Source organism: Alnus glutinosa, chromosome 3 (genome assembly GCF_958979055.1).
Source record: "Alnus glutinosa chromosome 3, dhAlnGlut1.1, whole genome shotgun sequence".
Taxonomy (NCBI): Eukaryota; Viridiplantae; Streptophyta; class Magnoliopsida; order Fagales; family Betulaceae; genus Alnus; species Alnus glutinosa.
The window spans coordinates 6,394,214-6,412,992 of NC_084888.1; the positions used below are offsets into that span (position 1 = coordinate 6,394,214).

General features: G+C 34.6%; 3 protein-coding genes across 4 annotated transcripts; all 3 read right to left on the reverse strand.

The window, feature by feature from the left end:
• Positions 1-1,024: 1,024 nt before the first annotated feature.
• Positions 1,025-3,052, reverse strand: LOC133864172 (uncharacterized). Its single transcript, XM_062300425.1, has 5 exons — positions 2,420-3,052; positions 1,951-2,105; positions 1,795-1,861; positions 1,534-1,585; positions 1,025-1,448 (listed from the first exon to the last, which is right to left on the reverse strand). The coding sequence occupies exons 1-5, from the start codon at positions 2,772-2,774 to the stop codon at positions 1,355-1,357; spliced, it is 723 nt and encodes a 240-aa protein (XP_062156409.1). The 5' UTR covers positions 2,775-3,052; the 3' UTR covers positions 1,025-1,354.
• A 495-nt stretch (positions 3,053-3,547) lies between these two features.
• LOC133865039 (sphingoid long-chain bases kinase 2, mitochondrial) lies at positions 3,548-8,791 on the reverse strand. Of its 2 annotated transcripts, none has more exons than XM_062301510.1 (13): positions 8,222-8,791; positions 7,968-8,044; positions 6,933-6,986; positions 6,771-6,830; positions 6,369-6,446; positions 6,158-6,204; positions 5,999-6,039; positions 5,771-5,855; positions 5,573-5,687; positions 5,309-5,431; positions 5,096-5,196; positions 4,024-4,166; positions 3,548-3,937 (listed from the first exon to the last, which is right to left on the reverse strand). In XM_062301510.1, exons 1-12 carry the CDS (start codon positions 8,400-8,402, stop codon positions 4,037-4,039), a joined length of 1,092 nt encoding a protein of 363 aa, XP_062157494.1. In that variant the 5' UTR covers positions 8,403-8,791; the 3' UTR covers positions 3,548-3,937; positions 4,024-4,036. The 2 variants fall into 2 exon arrangements, with proteins under 2 accessions (XP_062157494.1, XP_062157493.1); XM_062301509.1 differs by having other exon boundaries at positions 3,548-4,166; positions 8,222-8,562; positions 8,689-8,707.
• Positions 8,792-10,356: 1,565 nt separating this feature from the next.
• LOC133864920 (large ribosomal subunit protein uL5c) lies at positions 10,357-13,739 on the reverse strand. The gene is made up of 3 exons (XM_062301363.1): positions 13,434-13,739; positions 12,002-12,202; positions 10,357-10,816 (listed from the first exon to the last, which is right to left on the reverse strand). Exons 1-3 carry the CDS (start codon positions 13,683-13,685, stop codon positions 10,475-10,477), a joined length of 795 nt encoding a protein of 264 aa, XP_062157347.1. The 5' UTR covers positions 13,686-13,739; the 3' UTR covers positions 10,357-10,474.
• Between the last annotated feature and the right edge of the window lie 5,040 nt (positions 13,740-18,779).

Below are 18,779 nucleotides of genomic sequence, written 5' to 3' on the forward strand. Positions count from 1 at the left end.
TATCTAAATCACGATCCTCAATCAACAATTCCCTTTGGCCTCAAAGAAAATGAAGAAAACAAAAAAGAACCAACAGTTTATGCAAATTCAAATCATGGTCCGTTATAAGCTCAATCAATACCATTTGTAAATTACAAATGTTGCGGCATAATGGAAGGAAAAAAAAAAAAAAAAAATCAGTTCTCGAAGACGATAACTAATAAAACTGATGAATGGTAGATTTGCAATAGAGATGTGATACTTGTCCAAGGCAATTATTATATATTTAATCAGGCAAAATTACATAGATCTTGATTATTCTTGACTTCAGCTCAATGACTGTCATTCCAATCTTGCATAGGCTTAAAAGACATATATTTAGTTAAGTGTCATATTAGCAGTCACAACAAAATAATACAAATTACAAGTTAAATTAGTAAAATAGCTTATAATATTGATTTTTGGGGAAATTATATTTTGCCCCAAACTATCACCTCAATCTCATTTGCACCTCTAAACTACTAACTCGAACTTATAAACTATCAGAATGTTTCGAGTTGCTCCCTGCGTCAAATCTAGTTGTTATTTTCTATGAAAAACTGAGTTATAATTTGAAATAGTTTGAAAGTATAAGTAGAATTCGGAGTCTTGCTTCTTTTACTGTATACTCTGCTGCAGCCTGCAATGAAATCTAATACTGTACCAGCTACCTCTTAAACTCTGAGATTGGAGTACCTCAGAAGTTCCAAATACAAAATGCTGGCTTTTTGTCTCCCCCTCCCCCCTTTTCTCTAAAATAGTCTCACGCCCGCTTTCTCAAAAAATGTATGACATATACACATTCACAAAGGACAATTGTTCTCTCTAATAAGACAGCATTGGGGAAAGTGAATTCAGGACATAGTATTTACTTTTAAAAAAATAAAAGATATGGACAGTTTCCATATAAGAAAAGAAGATAGATTAATTGCTTCTATAAAATATTAATGTATAGGACAACCCAGTAGCAAGATCAAATGTTTGGACCTTGGTTAAAGCTCATATATTAAACTTAGAAAAAAATGCCAAAAGCAGAAATTTCTGACTAACATGATATTAATTCACAAATAAGTAATGTCTTTCCTATAAACTCTAGTTGAACTAATGCTTCCAAGACAAAATCTAATGCTGATCATCTTTTCTAGGAAAAAGCTGACAGCAACTGAATCATCACGCTTGAAAGAGCATGGCTGGTTCACTAAGGCTATAAGTTAATGCAAGGATACTTCATCACAACAGATGATCTTTATCTATCAACATATAATTATTTGAGTATAATTTGGGAGTGTATATCTTATCGAAACCTAGTCAGCTACAAGCTTCATCAATGTATACCTTAAGCACCTATTCTCTTGCGCCATAAACCCCTGCTAGGCCTCAGAATTTGCTTCAGTAAAGCCATTTTGGGAACATTCCAGTGCTCCACATGCCTGAAGATTTTCATGGAGAGCTCAATATCCGAGAATGATAATGTTGGAAAGATAGAAAAGAATGTGTCAGATTGTGAAACTTTACCTGCATACTTTTCCAGATTGTGTGTCAAAGTAGTACTCTGTATATCCAGTTGCTGCAACATAGCTTACCGTATTTAGATTAGACGAGGTAGATAAACAGGTTTAAATCAATATAACAGGTTTGTTTTTTGACATGTTCTCTTCTTCTTTGCATGTTTTTGTGAATATGTTATGATGCCTTTAATAGAAGAAACTGTATGCAAAAGAGTGCCAATGAGTTCACTGGCTTGAATATTTTGATGCATAAGAGCATAATACATACCAGAAAGAATGGGCTTCCAAGGAAATGACATGATACAACTAAATCGCCAATGCCCAACTCCCTTATCCTGCAATCACAGGAGGATTTGGTGTCCGAGATGGCAAACAAGAAGCTTCAAATGATAAAAGAGATGTGGAATCCACTTGGAAAGCTCACCTCAAAGTCTTCCCACTTCATAAGCTGCATATTTGACTTTTCTATAAGGGATCCAAAATTTGTACAATTCCTTTTGAAACGGCGGAGCCCTTTAAAGGAACCAGCTGGATCCGCAAATTCACAATCCTCTTCATAAGCATCGAGTGTAAGGCTCCCTAATCATTGGAAAAGAAAGAATGTTCAGTTAGGCCAAAGCATCATTTAATAGATAAGGAGGGAAAAAGAGAAGAAAATTTCCAAAGCATGGCATATGATAAAAGAAAAAAAAAAAGTCTAATTGGACTAAGAAAACCTGCAATTGAATTTCAAAACAAGCATATGAACCAACAAAGAACAGAACCGGACTGCCCTTTTCTGAAACAACAGAAAGGGTTTATCTGTGCATTATGCTTGTGGCTACAGCAAATGAAAATCAGAATCTCATATAAAAGCTAAAGTTTCAGTAAATTTTTTAGGGGGTTTCTCTAACCTGTGACGAAATATGATCTTTCAAAGTCATCTTTGATGGTGTCCACAACTATGGCACGCTCAACCATTGCTGACCCATCTCCAGCAAGCTCAAGAACTCTTTCAGGAGCTTCAACATTTGGCGGGGAACGGAAGAACGAAGCAGCAATCCCCAGGAGCTCAGAGCCATACCAAGCTATCTTGAGCAGCGCATTCTCAGGCTCGGATTCTCGACTACTCGAAGAATTGTTTGCTTGGTTCTCTCCATTGCATCGCAATCTGTACTTTTTGGGGCAGTAATTTGGTTTGAAAATCAGCGTGTGGTGGTGGCAATTGAGGTGGGGAGTGATGGAAGCAAAGGAGAGAATAGTTGCCATGTTTCCACAGAGAGAGAGAGAGAGAGAGCGAGTGGTAGTTTTATCTTTTTCTGAGCAGAGAGTGTTTGGTAGTTGGAAGTTGGAGCCTTCTCCCGCGGGTTCTTTCAAGTATCTTCGGCCTCAAATAACGGCAGCCATAGAATACAAAAGCAGATTTTCTTCGGCCAGGAGCACACTAAGTAGGGTCAAATGAATGGGCTCCCTCACACGGATTCGCTATGGGATGTTGCTAGTGTTGGGACACGGTGCCGTTTCGGGCAACCGCTCTAAAAATAGGCTCGTCGGACGTGATGTTGAGATTCATAAAACATTTAAGTTTATGTTCCTCAACACCAAAATTCATTAAGTGATGTTGAGATTCATAAAAGATTTAAGTTTATCTTCCTTAACACAAAAATTTATAATTGATTTTAGGTGGAATGACACATCACAGTTCGACAAATGGTATCAAAGCTACTCTCTGCGACTGTTCTAAAAACGGATCCTTTGAACGTGATGTCGAGGCTCATAAAAAACTTAGAATTTGTCTTCTTTAACACCAATTGATTTTAGATGGAATGGCAACTCACGAATTGACGGCTAGGACGCCTCAGCCAACTTGAAATCCCTATTATTAGGCTACCCGAATTTCTTAAAAGAGTTTGCAAAATCTTTCTGTCCCGAACAAGTAGGCTCAGAAGCCCCTCACTGCCCAAATTTCTTTTCAATTTGATCAGCCTAATAACGTGGTATTCTCATCCACCCCACCCCACTCGGCCCAACCCAACCACATGTTTATAGCAAGAATTCATGTCGTTGTCTAACGACATCAATGACTAGAAAGTAAAATAAAAGATTCATCAGTTATTGTCCCTTTAATTCTTTCAAGCCACATTCGGCAGGGAGAGTGCTAGTGAAAGGTCAACATTACACGACATTTGTCAACGCAAACAAAACGAATGGGCCATCTACTTGGAACTGCCAAGTCCAAACACAACAGAAAAATTGCTTGGCATCATTGGTAAAAACAGACAAAATCTCAAGACTTAACTTTTCTTTTCTTAAGGGATTCTTGGATTCTTCAAATCAATTCCATACATGTCACTTATTTTCCATCTCTTCAGAAAGACTCACACATTAATTCCATTGGTTGGGTTGCTCCTTTCGCTCATTCTGCTTTTCCTTTAATACATGTAAGGAGGCTAAAGATCAGTAGAGAAATGAATCACTTCAAGCAAATGAGCAACCTTGTACATTACTTGAAACATACTCCAGGGCTTGTATCAGCATATCAACTCAATAGCAGCAGGTATATTGCAAATCTTCCTAGGAAGGAAGCCTAAGTGTTCTCCATCAGATTGAATGTATATGCTGCCACCGCCTGAGAGGTGCTCCACTTCAATAGACTGCACACTGCAACAGAGACGAAAAATGTTTAAATGGTACCAGTGGCGAAGCCAAGAGTGCACTTTAGTGGAACAAAATTGAATGCTAGTTAACACATAATGTAATTTGACAAACATTAATTAATTCAAAAAAGAAAAAATAGATTAATAACTGGCAATTTGCCAGTACAATATTAAAGAAATGAGATTTACATTCATTTTTTATGCTAATAGATAGATTATTTAATTCAATATGAGTTCACTTCGAGTTTAATTGAGAGTCATCAAGTTTTTCGCTCTCCTTTTGTTGTGGTCTGGTTTATTTGAGGTGTGGCACTTGCATGTGCTAGTATTTTGAAAATCAAGTCTAAAGAAATTCAAGTTACAAGTTGTTACCTACCACAATAAGCTGTTCCTAAATCTAAAAGTGTATGATTCGTATAGGTTCAATGGAATCAATTACAGAAAGTTTTATGAAAATTTGCGGGTCACATGTAAATAAGGTTGGTTGGGGGTCCAAAAGTAACAAACAGAGTTGTTAAGACCAGCTTATATTGAAGTGAGACCACCATCCCCTCCCCACCCCCCCCCCCCCCCCAAAAAAACTCAACCCTTAAAAAAAAAAAAAAAAAAAAAAAAAAAAAAAAAAAAGTAAAAGAAGAACACCTTAAACAGCAGCTGGTGATGTAAGCATAATAAAATATAAAATTGTATATCTACACGTTAGTTTAGTCAATAGCACGCAAATCGCAACAACCTAATGTCATCTTAAGATGTCATGGGAGATGAAAGTTAAGTCGATAAATTACCCTGAGGTCAAGTTTGTCAAGTAAATTTGTTATTTTACTAGCCATATCCTCAATACACTTAACTAATTATCAGGTTAAAAATATCAAGAGTCAGCAAAGAACAACAAATAACAATGTAACGCATCACTCATAAAGAGAAAAAGTATACCTTCTAGAAGATACATTTTTGACCGATAAATGGGTTCCCTTGTATAGCTTATGTAGTTTTAGGATAAAGTCATACCACTTGAAGTCCTGAAGAATCACAACCTGCAAAGAAAGTTTTTGGCAAAGTCAAAGTAAATGGCAAAGCACCTCGTTTGAACCATTTAAAACAGCTGGTAATCAGTTAGGGAGGAGATTCACATATAAACTAGTTTACCTCCAAATTTCCGTTGCAAGGGTGAGCATTTGGTGTAATCTTCATGCCACCACCAAAATATTTAGCATTTCCTATGCAAAGGGCTGTCACTTGAGAATATACTTCCCACTCACCCCCATTGACCTATAACCACAACATCATATAAACAGAACTTTTGGTGCAAATAAAAGAATACTATAAAATTCTGTAATGTTAAGGAGAAGTATAAAATCAAATCAAAAATCAAAAAAGAAAGGTACACTTGAGAACTTTGACTGCACTGACCCTGATTCTAAGGTCTTCATTACGGTGCCCCACAAAGGCTTGCAAAGCACCAAGAACATAGCACAAATTTCCGAATCTCTTGTATCTAGAAGCATAATAACCTGCCTTTGCACTCCTGCAAAATTTTATAGATTATAGTAGTGAGATATTTAATATCAGCTTTAACATTCAATCTGAAAATCATCAAGTTAACCTTACAAATGAATATCAGCAACATTAATGAAGTAGTGTAATTCTCCATGTTCTCTACTAATAACCCCAACATCTATCCTTGATCTCAGCCCTGAAAAACAACTTCCTTAGCACAGTATAAATGACAAAGTTAAAGCACGTACATGAAGAATTAGTTAGTGGAAGCTCCTCAAGTCTTGGATCAACACAAGCATGACGGAAGGACAGAAGAATTAAACAAAAACTAAAAGTTACCTTTAGCTATGCGTTCAATGGCTTCATGAGGATCATTTTTCCTGGTGAATGTACGAAAATATATTCTACAAATTAATGATCTAGAACATGTAATATATAATTAAAATCAGGGGAGAAAATGGGATCAAGAGAAACGAGACCGAAGCGACATGAACTAACCAGCCAAATGTTCTTGCAAAATCAGACCCAGTCCCTAGGGGTATGAGCTGTAGGAAGGCACAATAAAATTTTATATCTCCTCTAGAAAAATCCATGCAAACCAGATCACAAATCAGACTAACAAGTTACAGTTGACTGAATTTTGCAGTTAAGATAAGAGCAGAAGGCAGGATCTAAATCAGAACTACCAAAGTCTGATGGTATCACTTACACCAAGTGCAGTTGGATGAGCAACCTCTCTTTCATTATTAGCAACAGGTTTTCCATCCCAGAAGAAGCCATTAACAACCTGTTTATTGCAAGTCCATGTGGATCAGTAGCATTCTCTTTATTGAATACAATTTTTTTTTGTATGAAATAATGTGAATATCATGAATTACCAAGCTTAAAAAATTGCCAAATATCAACTCTTCATATTGTTACAATCCAATAGAAAATTTTCACATCAAAATATAGAACAAGCTTATATTTGCCTGCAGTTGGGCAGAAGCCATTGTTAATACAACATGAATAAATACTCGATGAGTAAGTTCTTCTCTCTTTATTAAATCCATTCATCTTAGCAAGTTGCTTATGTAAATATATGTTTTGAGTTAAATGTAACGTTGAACACCTCATGAAGAGTTCCATCACCTCCAACTGCAACCACAGCATCTGCACCCTCCCGTATAGCCTGCATACACGCAGATTAAGAGTAGAAGAACTAATAATGATCACCCCTTTAACAGAACCTAAAATAGGTTCAAACCCGAACTACAAAGGCTCCAATCCCTACCTCCCTCGTTATGTCAATTGCATGAGAAGGACCTGAAGTCAAGGACTCACATATCTGGCCACAAGATACAAAATCATCACAAATTGTACAAATCTCAAGCAAAACAAATGACTTTGCACAAATATGTAAGAGATGGGGCACATCCCCCAATAGACCAGGTAGATATTGATGTGGTCAATATCATCACAAATAACTTGTGAAGGTAAAGAAAAATGAGTTCACTACAAACATTGTACATTTAAAATACATTGGAAATCTACAAAGCTAAAGCACTCCACATCCTCCATCATGCCTAAAACATTACCATAACGTAGTGAAATTCTTTACAATATAATCTAAATAATTTGGATTAGTCTGTATGTGAGATCAGAAAGAATTATAAGAACAAATAAAATTAAATAATATTAGGATACATATAGGACTAATTATATAATTTGTTTCATCTAAAATACATAAACATGAAGCTCCTGAAGTAGAGAAAAAAACGATGTTAAAGTATTAATTAAATTATTAAATCCACTATCTTTTTTATCAGCTTCAATTTTTGGAATAAATAGTAATTAACATGTAACAGAACAAAAGTCCTGATTTTGAACTTGATACCATAGTTGACCCCAATTTTCAATTAAATATTTCAAGTATTGAGCTCACTTGTTGAGGTCGAGTTTGAGTGCACGCGTGAGAAAAAGTGTTAAAGAATTAATAAACGATAAATCCACTATTTCTTATTAATTTAAGGTTTTAACAGTGCCCACTATCATCCTGTCCGGAATAAAATTTTATACATGAAAAATCATCATCACAAGATTTCATAGCGACTTAAACGGGGCGGAATATCCCCCAGGTTCATGCATATTCGTAGTATCGGAAGTAAATGAACTCCAGAATTCCAAACGACGGTCGATGAAAAGAAGCACAATCTAATACGAGACAATTAACACCATTCACTTGACTAAGCTCGATGTATGTCGTTATTGTCGTACAAGTAACGGCAGCGAAAAGAACAAAAAAAAATCAATGAAAGAGAGAACTCACATTGCAGTCTCTACCAAGGCGGGACCTTAGATACGGAAGTAATTTCTTCCACTCCTTACCCGTTCTACCATTTGCACCTGCTCCAATTTCAACCCAAAAAAAATAAAAAAATAAAAGAGTTATTTGAAGCTGAAGCTTTTCGTTGATGACCCACAATGCTCTTCAATTTGATAGCCCAAAATGAAATAAAGATAAGGAAATTGACTAGGCCAATTCTTCGGAGAAAACAAAGCAACAGAGAGAGAGAGAGAGACCTCGGGGATTGACGACGAAAACGATGTCGCGGCGGGGGGAGGTGGAGGAGGGCCCTCCTCGGTGGATCGAACGGTCGGCGGAGAGATCAGGTGCGAGGGGTTGGTCGGCTCTGAAACCCGAGGGTTTTGCCATTGCTACTCCCACTCTTCCCAATGCTATCTGATAGTAAATGCTCGGCATCTTCTTGTTTTCCACCTCCTTTTCGGTTAAATACCTGTCTTTTAAGATTCCTGTCCTTAAACGTTGTAATTACTGCTTTGTTAGCGCCACTTTATCAGAGATTTCGCAAACATAATCCATTGGCCTCGGATTCGATCCGCTTTCTGGAAGTCGTTCTCAACTACAATGGTTTTTATAGTGAGAACAAAAAACGGTCTTTTGAAAAATATAAAAAAACACTCAACGACAGTTGAAAACAGCGATTAAAACAATGAATCTAGCAATTGGATAGAGTTTTCCTCCTTACACAAAAGTTTCTTCAATCCAACAACTTATAAAATTGATTTTGTGTCCCTTAAAAATAGGAAAAACACGGATTGAGATCTCATGCAATACTTAATTTTTTGGCCATCCAATTAAAAAAAAAAAAAATTGTTTGAATAATCTTTTAGCGTAGGTGTTTAGTGGGGAACCACCCCTTCCTGGTGGTCGAAAACCAAACACCTGCCTAAAAAAATTACTCAAACAAACTATTTTGGTTTTTATATTGTTGTCAAGATCTGGGTCGTACATTTACAAATGGTATATATTGTATGAGATTTCAATCCGATAAGCATATACTTTTTTAATAGCATTATAAGAGTTGAAAAAATTATACTTAAAGGGTATGGCCTTCTCACATGCTATTAAAATAACGTGTATTTGTCACATGCTAAGTGACACATGACAATTTTATAGACCGAAATGGAGGAACTTCTCCAACCCAATTTAAATGAAAACACTGTCTCTAGCAAAATGGGTTTGGTTAGAAGTCTTTTGTCCTTTAAAAATAAATGTAGATCCCATATGGTTTAAAAAAAAGAAAATGTTTCGGTTATTACATTATTTCCTATAATTGTTTTTTATATAAATTAATATGACAATTATATTCTCAATAGAAATGAGTGTCACATGGATTGTCATGTAACAATCAATATTTTAATAGTTGACGTGATAAATATTACATAGACCATCATTAGTTTGTATTTGGAAATGACCGACCCCAAGTAGAAAAATGGCAATGACTTGTATCTTGAAATTATTACCAAAAAAAAACTTGGATCTTAGAATTATGAATTTCTATTTTCTTTCTTAAGCATTGGCTTAAGATTACTATATTTTTGAATATTCTAAAAACCCTATAATCACCTGCGAGTCACTTTCTACATTATTTAATGTTCTTCAATGGTGCTTTCATCCTAAGAAAAGTGCAAATGAAAATGAAAATCATAATCAAACCCAGAAATAGAATGGCAAAGTAGAAGGGAAATAGATTACTTATCAACAAAAAGTATAAGGGAAATAGAAAATGCATTCGTCAAAAAGCGCTTTACACACATTACAGAAGCCTTTCGATAGGGGCCGCCATTTTCTGAAAATTGTTTTCAAACACCTGCTTTTGGAATGAGAACAAAAAATAAAATATATCTGTTTTTTGTTGTCTTTATTGTAAAATGTGTTTGGAAAGACACATTTGAGTACTCAAAGCTGCGGCTGCAATGGCACTGCTGCAAGTGTGAACTTCGATTACTTGGTTTTGCCATTCACATTTCACCTCAAATCATATCATTTGGCAACTTCTTAATTTTTCAGAAGCTACAATCTAAATTCGTTAGTATATGAATTGAGGGAGGGAGAGAGAGAGAGAGAGAGAGAGAGAGAGAGAGCTTACTATGGCATGAAGCCGTAGAAATAAGGGCAAAACAAGTAAAGCCAAATACCACCCACTTTCCATGTTAAGTTCAACAAATAGTAATGGGAAGTAGGGTACTAGATTTGCTTAAATGACACTAAGAAATCAAACTTCCTTAATCAGTCAAAACTCAAAAGTACCAAACAATGTGATAAAAGAAGTATTTTCCTCTTCATAAAGGAAAGACAATAATATGCCAAAACGATATAAATGAAAGACAACTAGACAATTACAACCGCATGATTTACACATCCAAATCATTTCCATTTAACAATATCATTAAGGGCATAACCAGCAAACATACAACAGAATAGCAAAAAGATACAATTCAATCTTTGGTCTTGGAAAAAAAAAAAAACACTTATCTCCGGGCTCTGCCCTTTGATTTTGAATCAAAATGGTGAGCCTTCAGCTTCTTTTTGCGCATCAAATCTGCAGCGCCACCACCCTCTCGGAATGGCATCCCCATGAGAGCCAAAAGTTTTTGGGCTTCTTGATCAGTTTTAGCTGTTGTAGTAATACAAACATCCATTCCCCTTCCTTTTCCAAGTGCATCAAATGTGATCTCCGGAAATACACTCTGTTCACGAATCCCAATGCTGTAATTCCCATTCCCATCAAAGCTGTTTGGGTTTACACCTTGAAAATCCCTTGTCCTAGGAAGTCCCAAGTTAATGAGCCGATCTAAGAAGGAATACATTATCTGTCAAAATCAAACAACATTCATAAAGCAAAAGAAAAAAATTAATATGTACGGGAAAAACAATGAATGCCAGTTTGTAATCCTGTGGGTAAAGACGCATCACTGAATTCTTGATAATATGTAAAATAAAGCGATGCACAAGGATGTATATTGTAAGAAATAGGTTTGGATTCGTCCAATGTGAGAATGGCATAGTTTGCTGCAAGTAATCCATTATATTTAAGAAAAAACATGTCATAGGCACATGCAGACAAACACAGAGACAATCTTAAAGAAAATCAATTATAAGAAACAGCAATTTCTTACAATTAAGTCATTGTGATTTGATGAACATGGTCATCATCTCTACCATTTCTCTTCTTTCTATTCTCTCTACAATAGTCATGTCAAAGTCAAGTGAATAATCATAGCAATGATGTCTACAAGATTTGTCTAGAGCCTTCACAACATTATCTGACACATTCAAAAGAGATGATGAAAAACGAATAACCATAATAACAATGAAAATTCCAAAACAGATAAAGTCAATCACAAACTTATACTATCAACACAAACACCAGCTTTGCAGCTGCTGCAATTATGGCCACTACTATCACCACACAATACGCTGCAACCAGTATGATGCTCCACTTTGACATTACCACTTTCAGCATGCAGGTATTTCTTCTAACCCAAGAAAAACTCCAAATGTCTGACATCCTTCTTTTCTTTCTACTGGGTAATGCCTTCAACTCTAATCAAACAGCTCCTCCTTACTGGTTACAGCCTAAAATTGAGTTTAACAGACGTATATCGGAATGTCACTAAATTTTGATTCTTACATCTTGTGCAAACCATGGGAATCTGAGTGCTGTATCAACTGTTAAAATGTAAAAGTTGGTACCACGGCCCCATGTAGTTTTCAATATTATCTTAAATAGCAAAAATTTCAAACACTGGCCTAACGAAGGAGCAACATGGATATTTCCATTGCAGTTTATTTCAGGTCAATTTAAAATAGAATTCAATTCAATCGAGAATCAAAATCAAGAGATGATGCAAACCTTTAGGTCTACAAAATACCATTACAGGCAACAAAAAACATTTATACCTAAAATCTAAATTAAAGAAATCACTTGAACAAAAAACAAATATCCCTAAACTCTAAATTGAAGAACCACACTTGAAGGAACAAAACAGGCTTACGCTTCCTCTTAGTGTGACAGCAATCCCAAGTGGTTGACCTTCCCTGATCTTGAAGGTGGCAATGGAAGCTCTTGCTCGTGTCTTTATGGGCCTCTGCCCGGTAATGAGCGCCAGATCATTCAATGCTGCTTCCAAACCCTTTGAGTTCTGCTGAGCATCCCCGATACCACAATTTACCACAACCTTCTCAACCTTTGGAACCTATATTGCCAAATTGAAGACGGAAAAATAATTCATGATCTACTCCATTTGAAATATTAAAGCACAACATCTGCTGACAAAAAATGAACAATAATTCAAACTAAAAATCCCATAAGGCCCCCCTTTTTCCAGTTGATAATGTTGTTGCTTGGCTACCAAGAAAATAAATGAAGGAAAATAAACAAAAAAAAAATTATTTCTATGCTCTGTTTTTCTCAGACTCCAGAAAAATGGAAAGACCAGCTCATCTACTCCAACAAGTAGTACTAAACTCCAATTAGTTGAATTTTTCATTCCCCCTCCTTGAATTCTATTAATATGATTATTTTTTTTATTTTTTTTATTTTTTTTATTTTTGATGAATGAAACCCTTTATAAAACCAAACAAAGCTTTACAACACTCCAGTCAAAACTGGAATCAAAATCCCAGCAGGGATAACAACCAAAGCCCAACAACTCCCAAAACAAAGCCCCAGAAAAACAAGAGGCAGAAACACAAACAAGAACCTAATGCAGAGCAGCAAACCAGTTCAAACAACCAGCTCAACCAAAACAGCCTACAAGGAAAATCTGGCTATTAATTTCACTTTAACCTCCCAACGTACTTAGAAAGGATCCCATCTTCGGTCTTAGGAGCCCGGCCATGAAGAAGGGCATTCCGATTCAACCACAAATTATACACTGCAGCAGCAAAACAAAGTCTCCTAGCCGTGGCTTGGAGTTGCTTACCTTTCATGCACCCTAAACTCCATTGAACAATCGAATCCCAAGAAATTGGGATATCAATCATCCGACACTCAGCCATAAGAGACCTCCAGATTCTTCTACTAAAGCTACACTCAAAGAATAAATGGTCACGGGACTCTTGGCTAGCATGGCAGAAGAGGCATAGACTGTCCCCACTATAGCCCCACCCGCAGAGTTTTTCCTTAGTAGACAAAGCATACGATTCATTTTCTCAGTAACCAAACATAACCCACCTCAAACCACTTTCCTTAAAACAAATATACCTCATTCAATAAGCAAATACACAACTAAAAGCAACAATAAAAAACCGATATATTAATATTAAGAAAAAAAAAGAAAAAAAAAAAGGATATATAATAACCCCAAAAACGCTCTTCTACACCTCCAAACTCAAACCCCATAAACCCCTAACGAGCCAAATCCAGATAATCAAATAATTCATTGGTGCGTTAATCTAATAAGTACAAAAGAAAAAGATAGCTACCTCGTGGATATTCTGGTACGAGAACTCTTCCTTGAGCTTGGGGATGATTTTCTCGAGGTAGGTCGCTTTGAGCCGATTGACCTTCTTGGCCTCCGACTTCTCCACCAGCACTGCCCCAGTCGCCGCCTTCACCGAGACGACCCGAACTCCGTTACTTCCGTGAGGGACTCGTGCGGACATTGGGGCCGAAACGAGAGGGGACTGGCCGTGAAACGACGACGTCGCGGAGCGTAATATGGAGGGACTCGCCATGACTTGTTGTCTCTCTGTGGAGAGCGTAGAGAGAGCTTAAGCAGGAGGGGGTTTAGAGCAGAGGATGGTGAAATAGGCTTTAATTGGACATTAATTACGAGAATGCCGAAGGTTTGGTTTGGTCTTGTGGGTTTTTTGTAAAAAATAGATAGAGCAAGGGTAGCTTTTGGTGTCCAGCTATCTCTAAATAGAAGAGGATAAGGAGGGTCCTAACCTCCTAGGGGTACTTCTCTTTGAGACGTTTTGTGGTTTTGCTACAGGTCGTTCATGAAATGTCGTCTAGTGAAAAGATTATGCTACACATAGTCGTTGAGTACCACGTGACTTCCTCCATCTAATTAATTAAAAAAACACTAATCTTTTCGCTTTGGGCCTCGTTTACACTATTCTTTTCAGGTAAAAAACATTTCTCTCAAGGCATAAGAGCATGAATATGTCTAAATGATTTTTTATTTTTTTTTCACTTAAAACTAAAGATCATAGCAAACCTTTATACAAAAAATAAAAAAAAAATAACAAAAAACAAAAAAATTAAAAAAAAATTCTTAAACCCATTGATTCCATACATAAAAGGAATCAATCGGCCGGTTTAGGATATGGTTGTAACTTTTTTAATTTTTGATAAAAAAAAAAAGGATATTGAAGACCGATAGATCAAAGTACTTGGCCAACTATAAATTGGGCTTATCAAAATGAAATTATTAGTTTACTAAATTATTGTCCTATTTGTTAAAGTGAATATTCTTTTCAAGTAAAAACATTTCTCTCAAGGCATTGAGCATGAATATGTGTCTTAATGATTTTTATTTTATTTTTCACTTAAAACTAAAGATCATAGCAAACCCTTAAACAAAAAAATGAAATAAAATAACAACAAATTTAAATTTTTTTTTTTAAAAAAAAAATGGGATATTGAAGACCGGTAGATCAAAGTACTTGGCCAAGTATAAATTGGGCTTATCAAAATGGAATTATTAGTTTACTAAATTATTGTCCTATTTGTTAAAGTGAATATTCACAATAAACAACCATTGGAAATATTTTATGTGTATACCCATACACTCACAATTAACTATAATACATTTATTTAAATGAAAGGTGAATTTGAAAGGTATTCATAAAAATACCTAATTTCTAAATGTCGTTTTTCAGACATGATATACACTTTTGGATTACTCTTAATATTTATTTTCACTCCTCTCCTTTTCTTTTTTAATAAAAAATAGAAAATTAAATTTAAATAGTTAAAAAAACTACAACACATAAGTTGAATCCAACACTTTTTTACCTCGTAATTAAATGAGTTGTAATTTTTATTAATAAAGGATCAATAATGTGCTACATGTCATTGAGCAACGCATATTCTCGTTAATTTTACTTTTATCTTAAAGGAAAGATGTAATGTAACAATCGCATTGACTAACGAAAATTCTTTATAATATGGTCTTTGAACAATTGTGTGATAAAAACTCGATAATTTTTATGGATAAAAAGAGTTTAACGTTTATTATTGAGAGGAAAAAAATAAATAAATAAATAAATAACAAGCGAGGAAGAAATTATGCCTCGAAAAATATTTACATAATTGTCCATATCTAATTCTGGTTTTAGATGATATGTGATAAGTTAATATATTTAGTTTTTATTTGTATATCAGTTCCTTGGTTTATCTCTTACAATTTCAGTATATTATGTCATCATTTTATTTGTATAGTATGAGTGTGACGACTTAAAAAAAAAAAAAAAAAGTGCTAGCCACATCTGCTTTTTTATTCAAAAAAAAAACTAGTCGATTTAGAGCTTTTCTATAATCTCTTATAAAGCTCAATTTCACTTATGTTCCGTTTGTTTCGGCGTAAAATGATTTCTGGAAAATGATTTCGGCATTTTCCGGTGTTTGGTAGGGGCAAAAATAATAGTCAACCGGAAAATGATTTCTGTTTGACCAAAAATGTTTAGTAAATTTAGGAAAATGATTTACGCTTTTTAAAAGCGTAAATCATTTTCCACAGACACCATACGTATTTGATCCCTTTTAAACGACACAGTCGACCTTCACGTTCAAGCAGTCGACCATCACCGAAATCCGACAATATCCAATCAATGTCGCCGGAATCCGGCCGTCTTCGCTGGAATCTGGTCAGTCCAGATTCCGGTGACCAAACTGGTTGTATTCCTGCCATCTGGCCGGGATTTGGCCAAAACGGCCGAATTCTGACCTACTGGCAAGATTCCGGCAGTTTTGGCCGAAATTCGGTCACTTTCGCTGGAATCCGGCTAACTCAGATTCTTCCGACAAAACTATCCGGATTTCGGCCTTTATCTCGGATTTTGGCTATAATAGCCGGAATCCAATAAAAGTGGCCGAAATCCTGTTGGTCAGTGACGGAATCTCGTCACCAGTGATTTTTATATTATTTTACATGAATATTTATATGTTTTGAATAAAAATTGATTTTTACAGGTTAACATGATTGAATAAAAATATAAAAAAATATTTGTGATTTTCCGTACGCACCAAACATTGAAAAATGCTTTCGGCGAAAAGTATTTTATAGAAAAATGACTTGCCTAAAATCATTTTACGACGGAAACCATTTTACGTCGAAACAAACGGAACATTAATAAATAAGCAATGTGAAACTTAGCACTCATAAATATTATTATAAATTACTCACTCTATGTGAACTATATATTAATTTTTTTTCAATATAGGACCGAGGTGTTACAATGAAACTTAACATAGACTTTGGTTTTGTTAAAATATGTATTATATTTAATAAGTTATACTTGACAATTAGTTCATATGCTAGAAAGAATAATATCAAGTACTAGCCATTGGACATAAATTGAGATCCCCTATACTTAAGGTGTTCGAATTGCCGCCATAATAGGGGGTGTTACTTGGAATAGGTGAGTCTTCGTGAAAGTATCAGAATTAGGCAGGGAATCCTCTTCATTGAACGCCCCAAGCTATAATTAATAGGCCTTATAGCTGGGCTTAGTGTTGTAATAATATATTGGGTTCTTTAAATTAGCCGCCAATCTTTTAATTTTCATTAAACATGTTGTACGTTGTGATTATAACATGCGATGACTATAAACAAAGCAAGGGCGTTTCATTAGTATTAGGGGGTGAAAATACGTATCCGGATGCAGGTATTAGCAATATTTTTTTAATATGCATTTACAAAATGTGATTATTATTTTTTATGTATTTACATTCGTATTATATGATTACTATCTGCACGGTTATTACGGTTATTATTCGTTATTCACATATGAGGTAATGAACGTTTTGAATTACGATATAAATATATATGCAATATTAAATAATTCAGTTGTTACTATAAGAGTGCGTTTGGGATTGCGATTTCGTAGAAAAAAAAAAAAAAAAAAAAAAAAAGTGCGATTTTAAACCAAATCGCAGAAAATGAACCGTTTGAAAACAGCGTTTTTAAAAAATTGCGATTTGAAAACGCAGAAAAGTGCTTATTCAAATCGCAAGCAACTGGGTGCTTTTTTGAAAACGCTGCGAGCTTGTTTGGTAAGCTGTTCTTACTCTTCTCTTGTTTCTTTTCACTTCTTCAAAAAATATCAAATAAAAAACATTCTAACTTTTTTACACTTTTTATATCACATCAATAATTTTTTATTACTATTCAAATAAAAAAACCCACTACAAAACAAAAGTTTTTCACTTTTCTATAAAACATTATCAAATTTTATATCACATCAATCACTTTTTATTACTATTCAAATAAATATTCCACAACACAAATACTTACCAAACAAGCTCGCAGTATTTTAAAAGGCTAACTTGCGATTAAATGCCAAACTGCGATTTTGCCAAACGTTTAATTGCGTTTTCAAAAATCACTTTTTAAAATCGCACATTTTAAAATCGTTATTTTAAAATCGCAAACCCAAACGGACCCTAAGACTCAATCCAAAACGATTTTTGTTTTGTGAATTTAATTGTATATATATATATATATAAGAAATGCGGATGCGGTTAACCGCATCCATATCCGCATATGCGGATATTTATTTTTGCTATCCGCATTTGTTGGCTATATTTTCACCCCTAATTTTGTATTACTAATAAAATAATAAAGAAAACATTAAGTGTATTGTCATAATTACCCCAAAAGATTACATTCTTTTTATAATTTTATTATAAATTGACATGTCCACACAAGAAGGGGATGGGAGGTTTGAACTAGTGACATCCGCTTCATGATGCGTGGTCCTCAACCAATTGAACTACTCCTTAGGAACTACAAACTAATTATTGTTTATTGGAACAAACATGTTCCTTTATTTGAACATAGACAAACCTGATGTTTGGCTTTTAAACTTGATAGATAAATAAAATCAAACTCAATTATTCGCAAATAAACTCATAAATGATAAGTTTAATTTGTTTATATAATATAAATATAATTTTATAATGTTAAGATTCATGAGATAATATCACACACTATATAAAAATTTAGGTTATTAATTATTTTCTCGAATATATAAATAATATAATTCATTATTAAAATTTATATGTATTAGTTGTTCATAAGAGTAAATTAATTTTATATTTATCTATAAATAGAAAATTTAATATATCAAGTAATTTAATCAACAACAATTATTGTAATTACAATAAACAATTGTGAGTATGGATTTTCATAAGGCAGTGAAATGTCAATCGGGATATTTATTTTATTTGATTCCTCAACTCAGTTAGGAGTATTTCTAGGGTATAATTCTATTCCAACTAAAAATGAAAGGAAAAAAAAGGGGGGGGGGGGGGGGGGGTAAAAACTATCATTAAAATATCCAAAACAAGAATTACTAATAAAATAATTTGTGAATGAATAAAATGTATCTAAAAAGATAAATGCTATATGTTATAATTATATCAAACATTCATATAACAAGGTTGGCGTAAAATTGTACAGACGGATGGTCATTATAACTGCTAACCGCATAGGACGGTGCAGTTGCCAGTGATATAATAAGCATAGGCGATTAATAACAATTGTTATTATATTTTAATTAAGTAGTTACTATTTAGCATTGAATATTGAATGGTTTGAT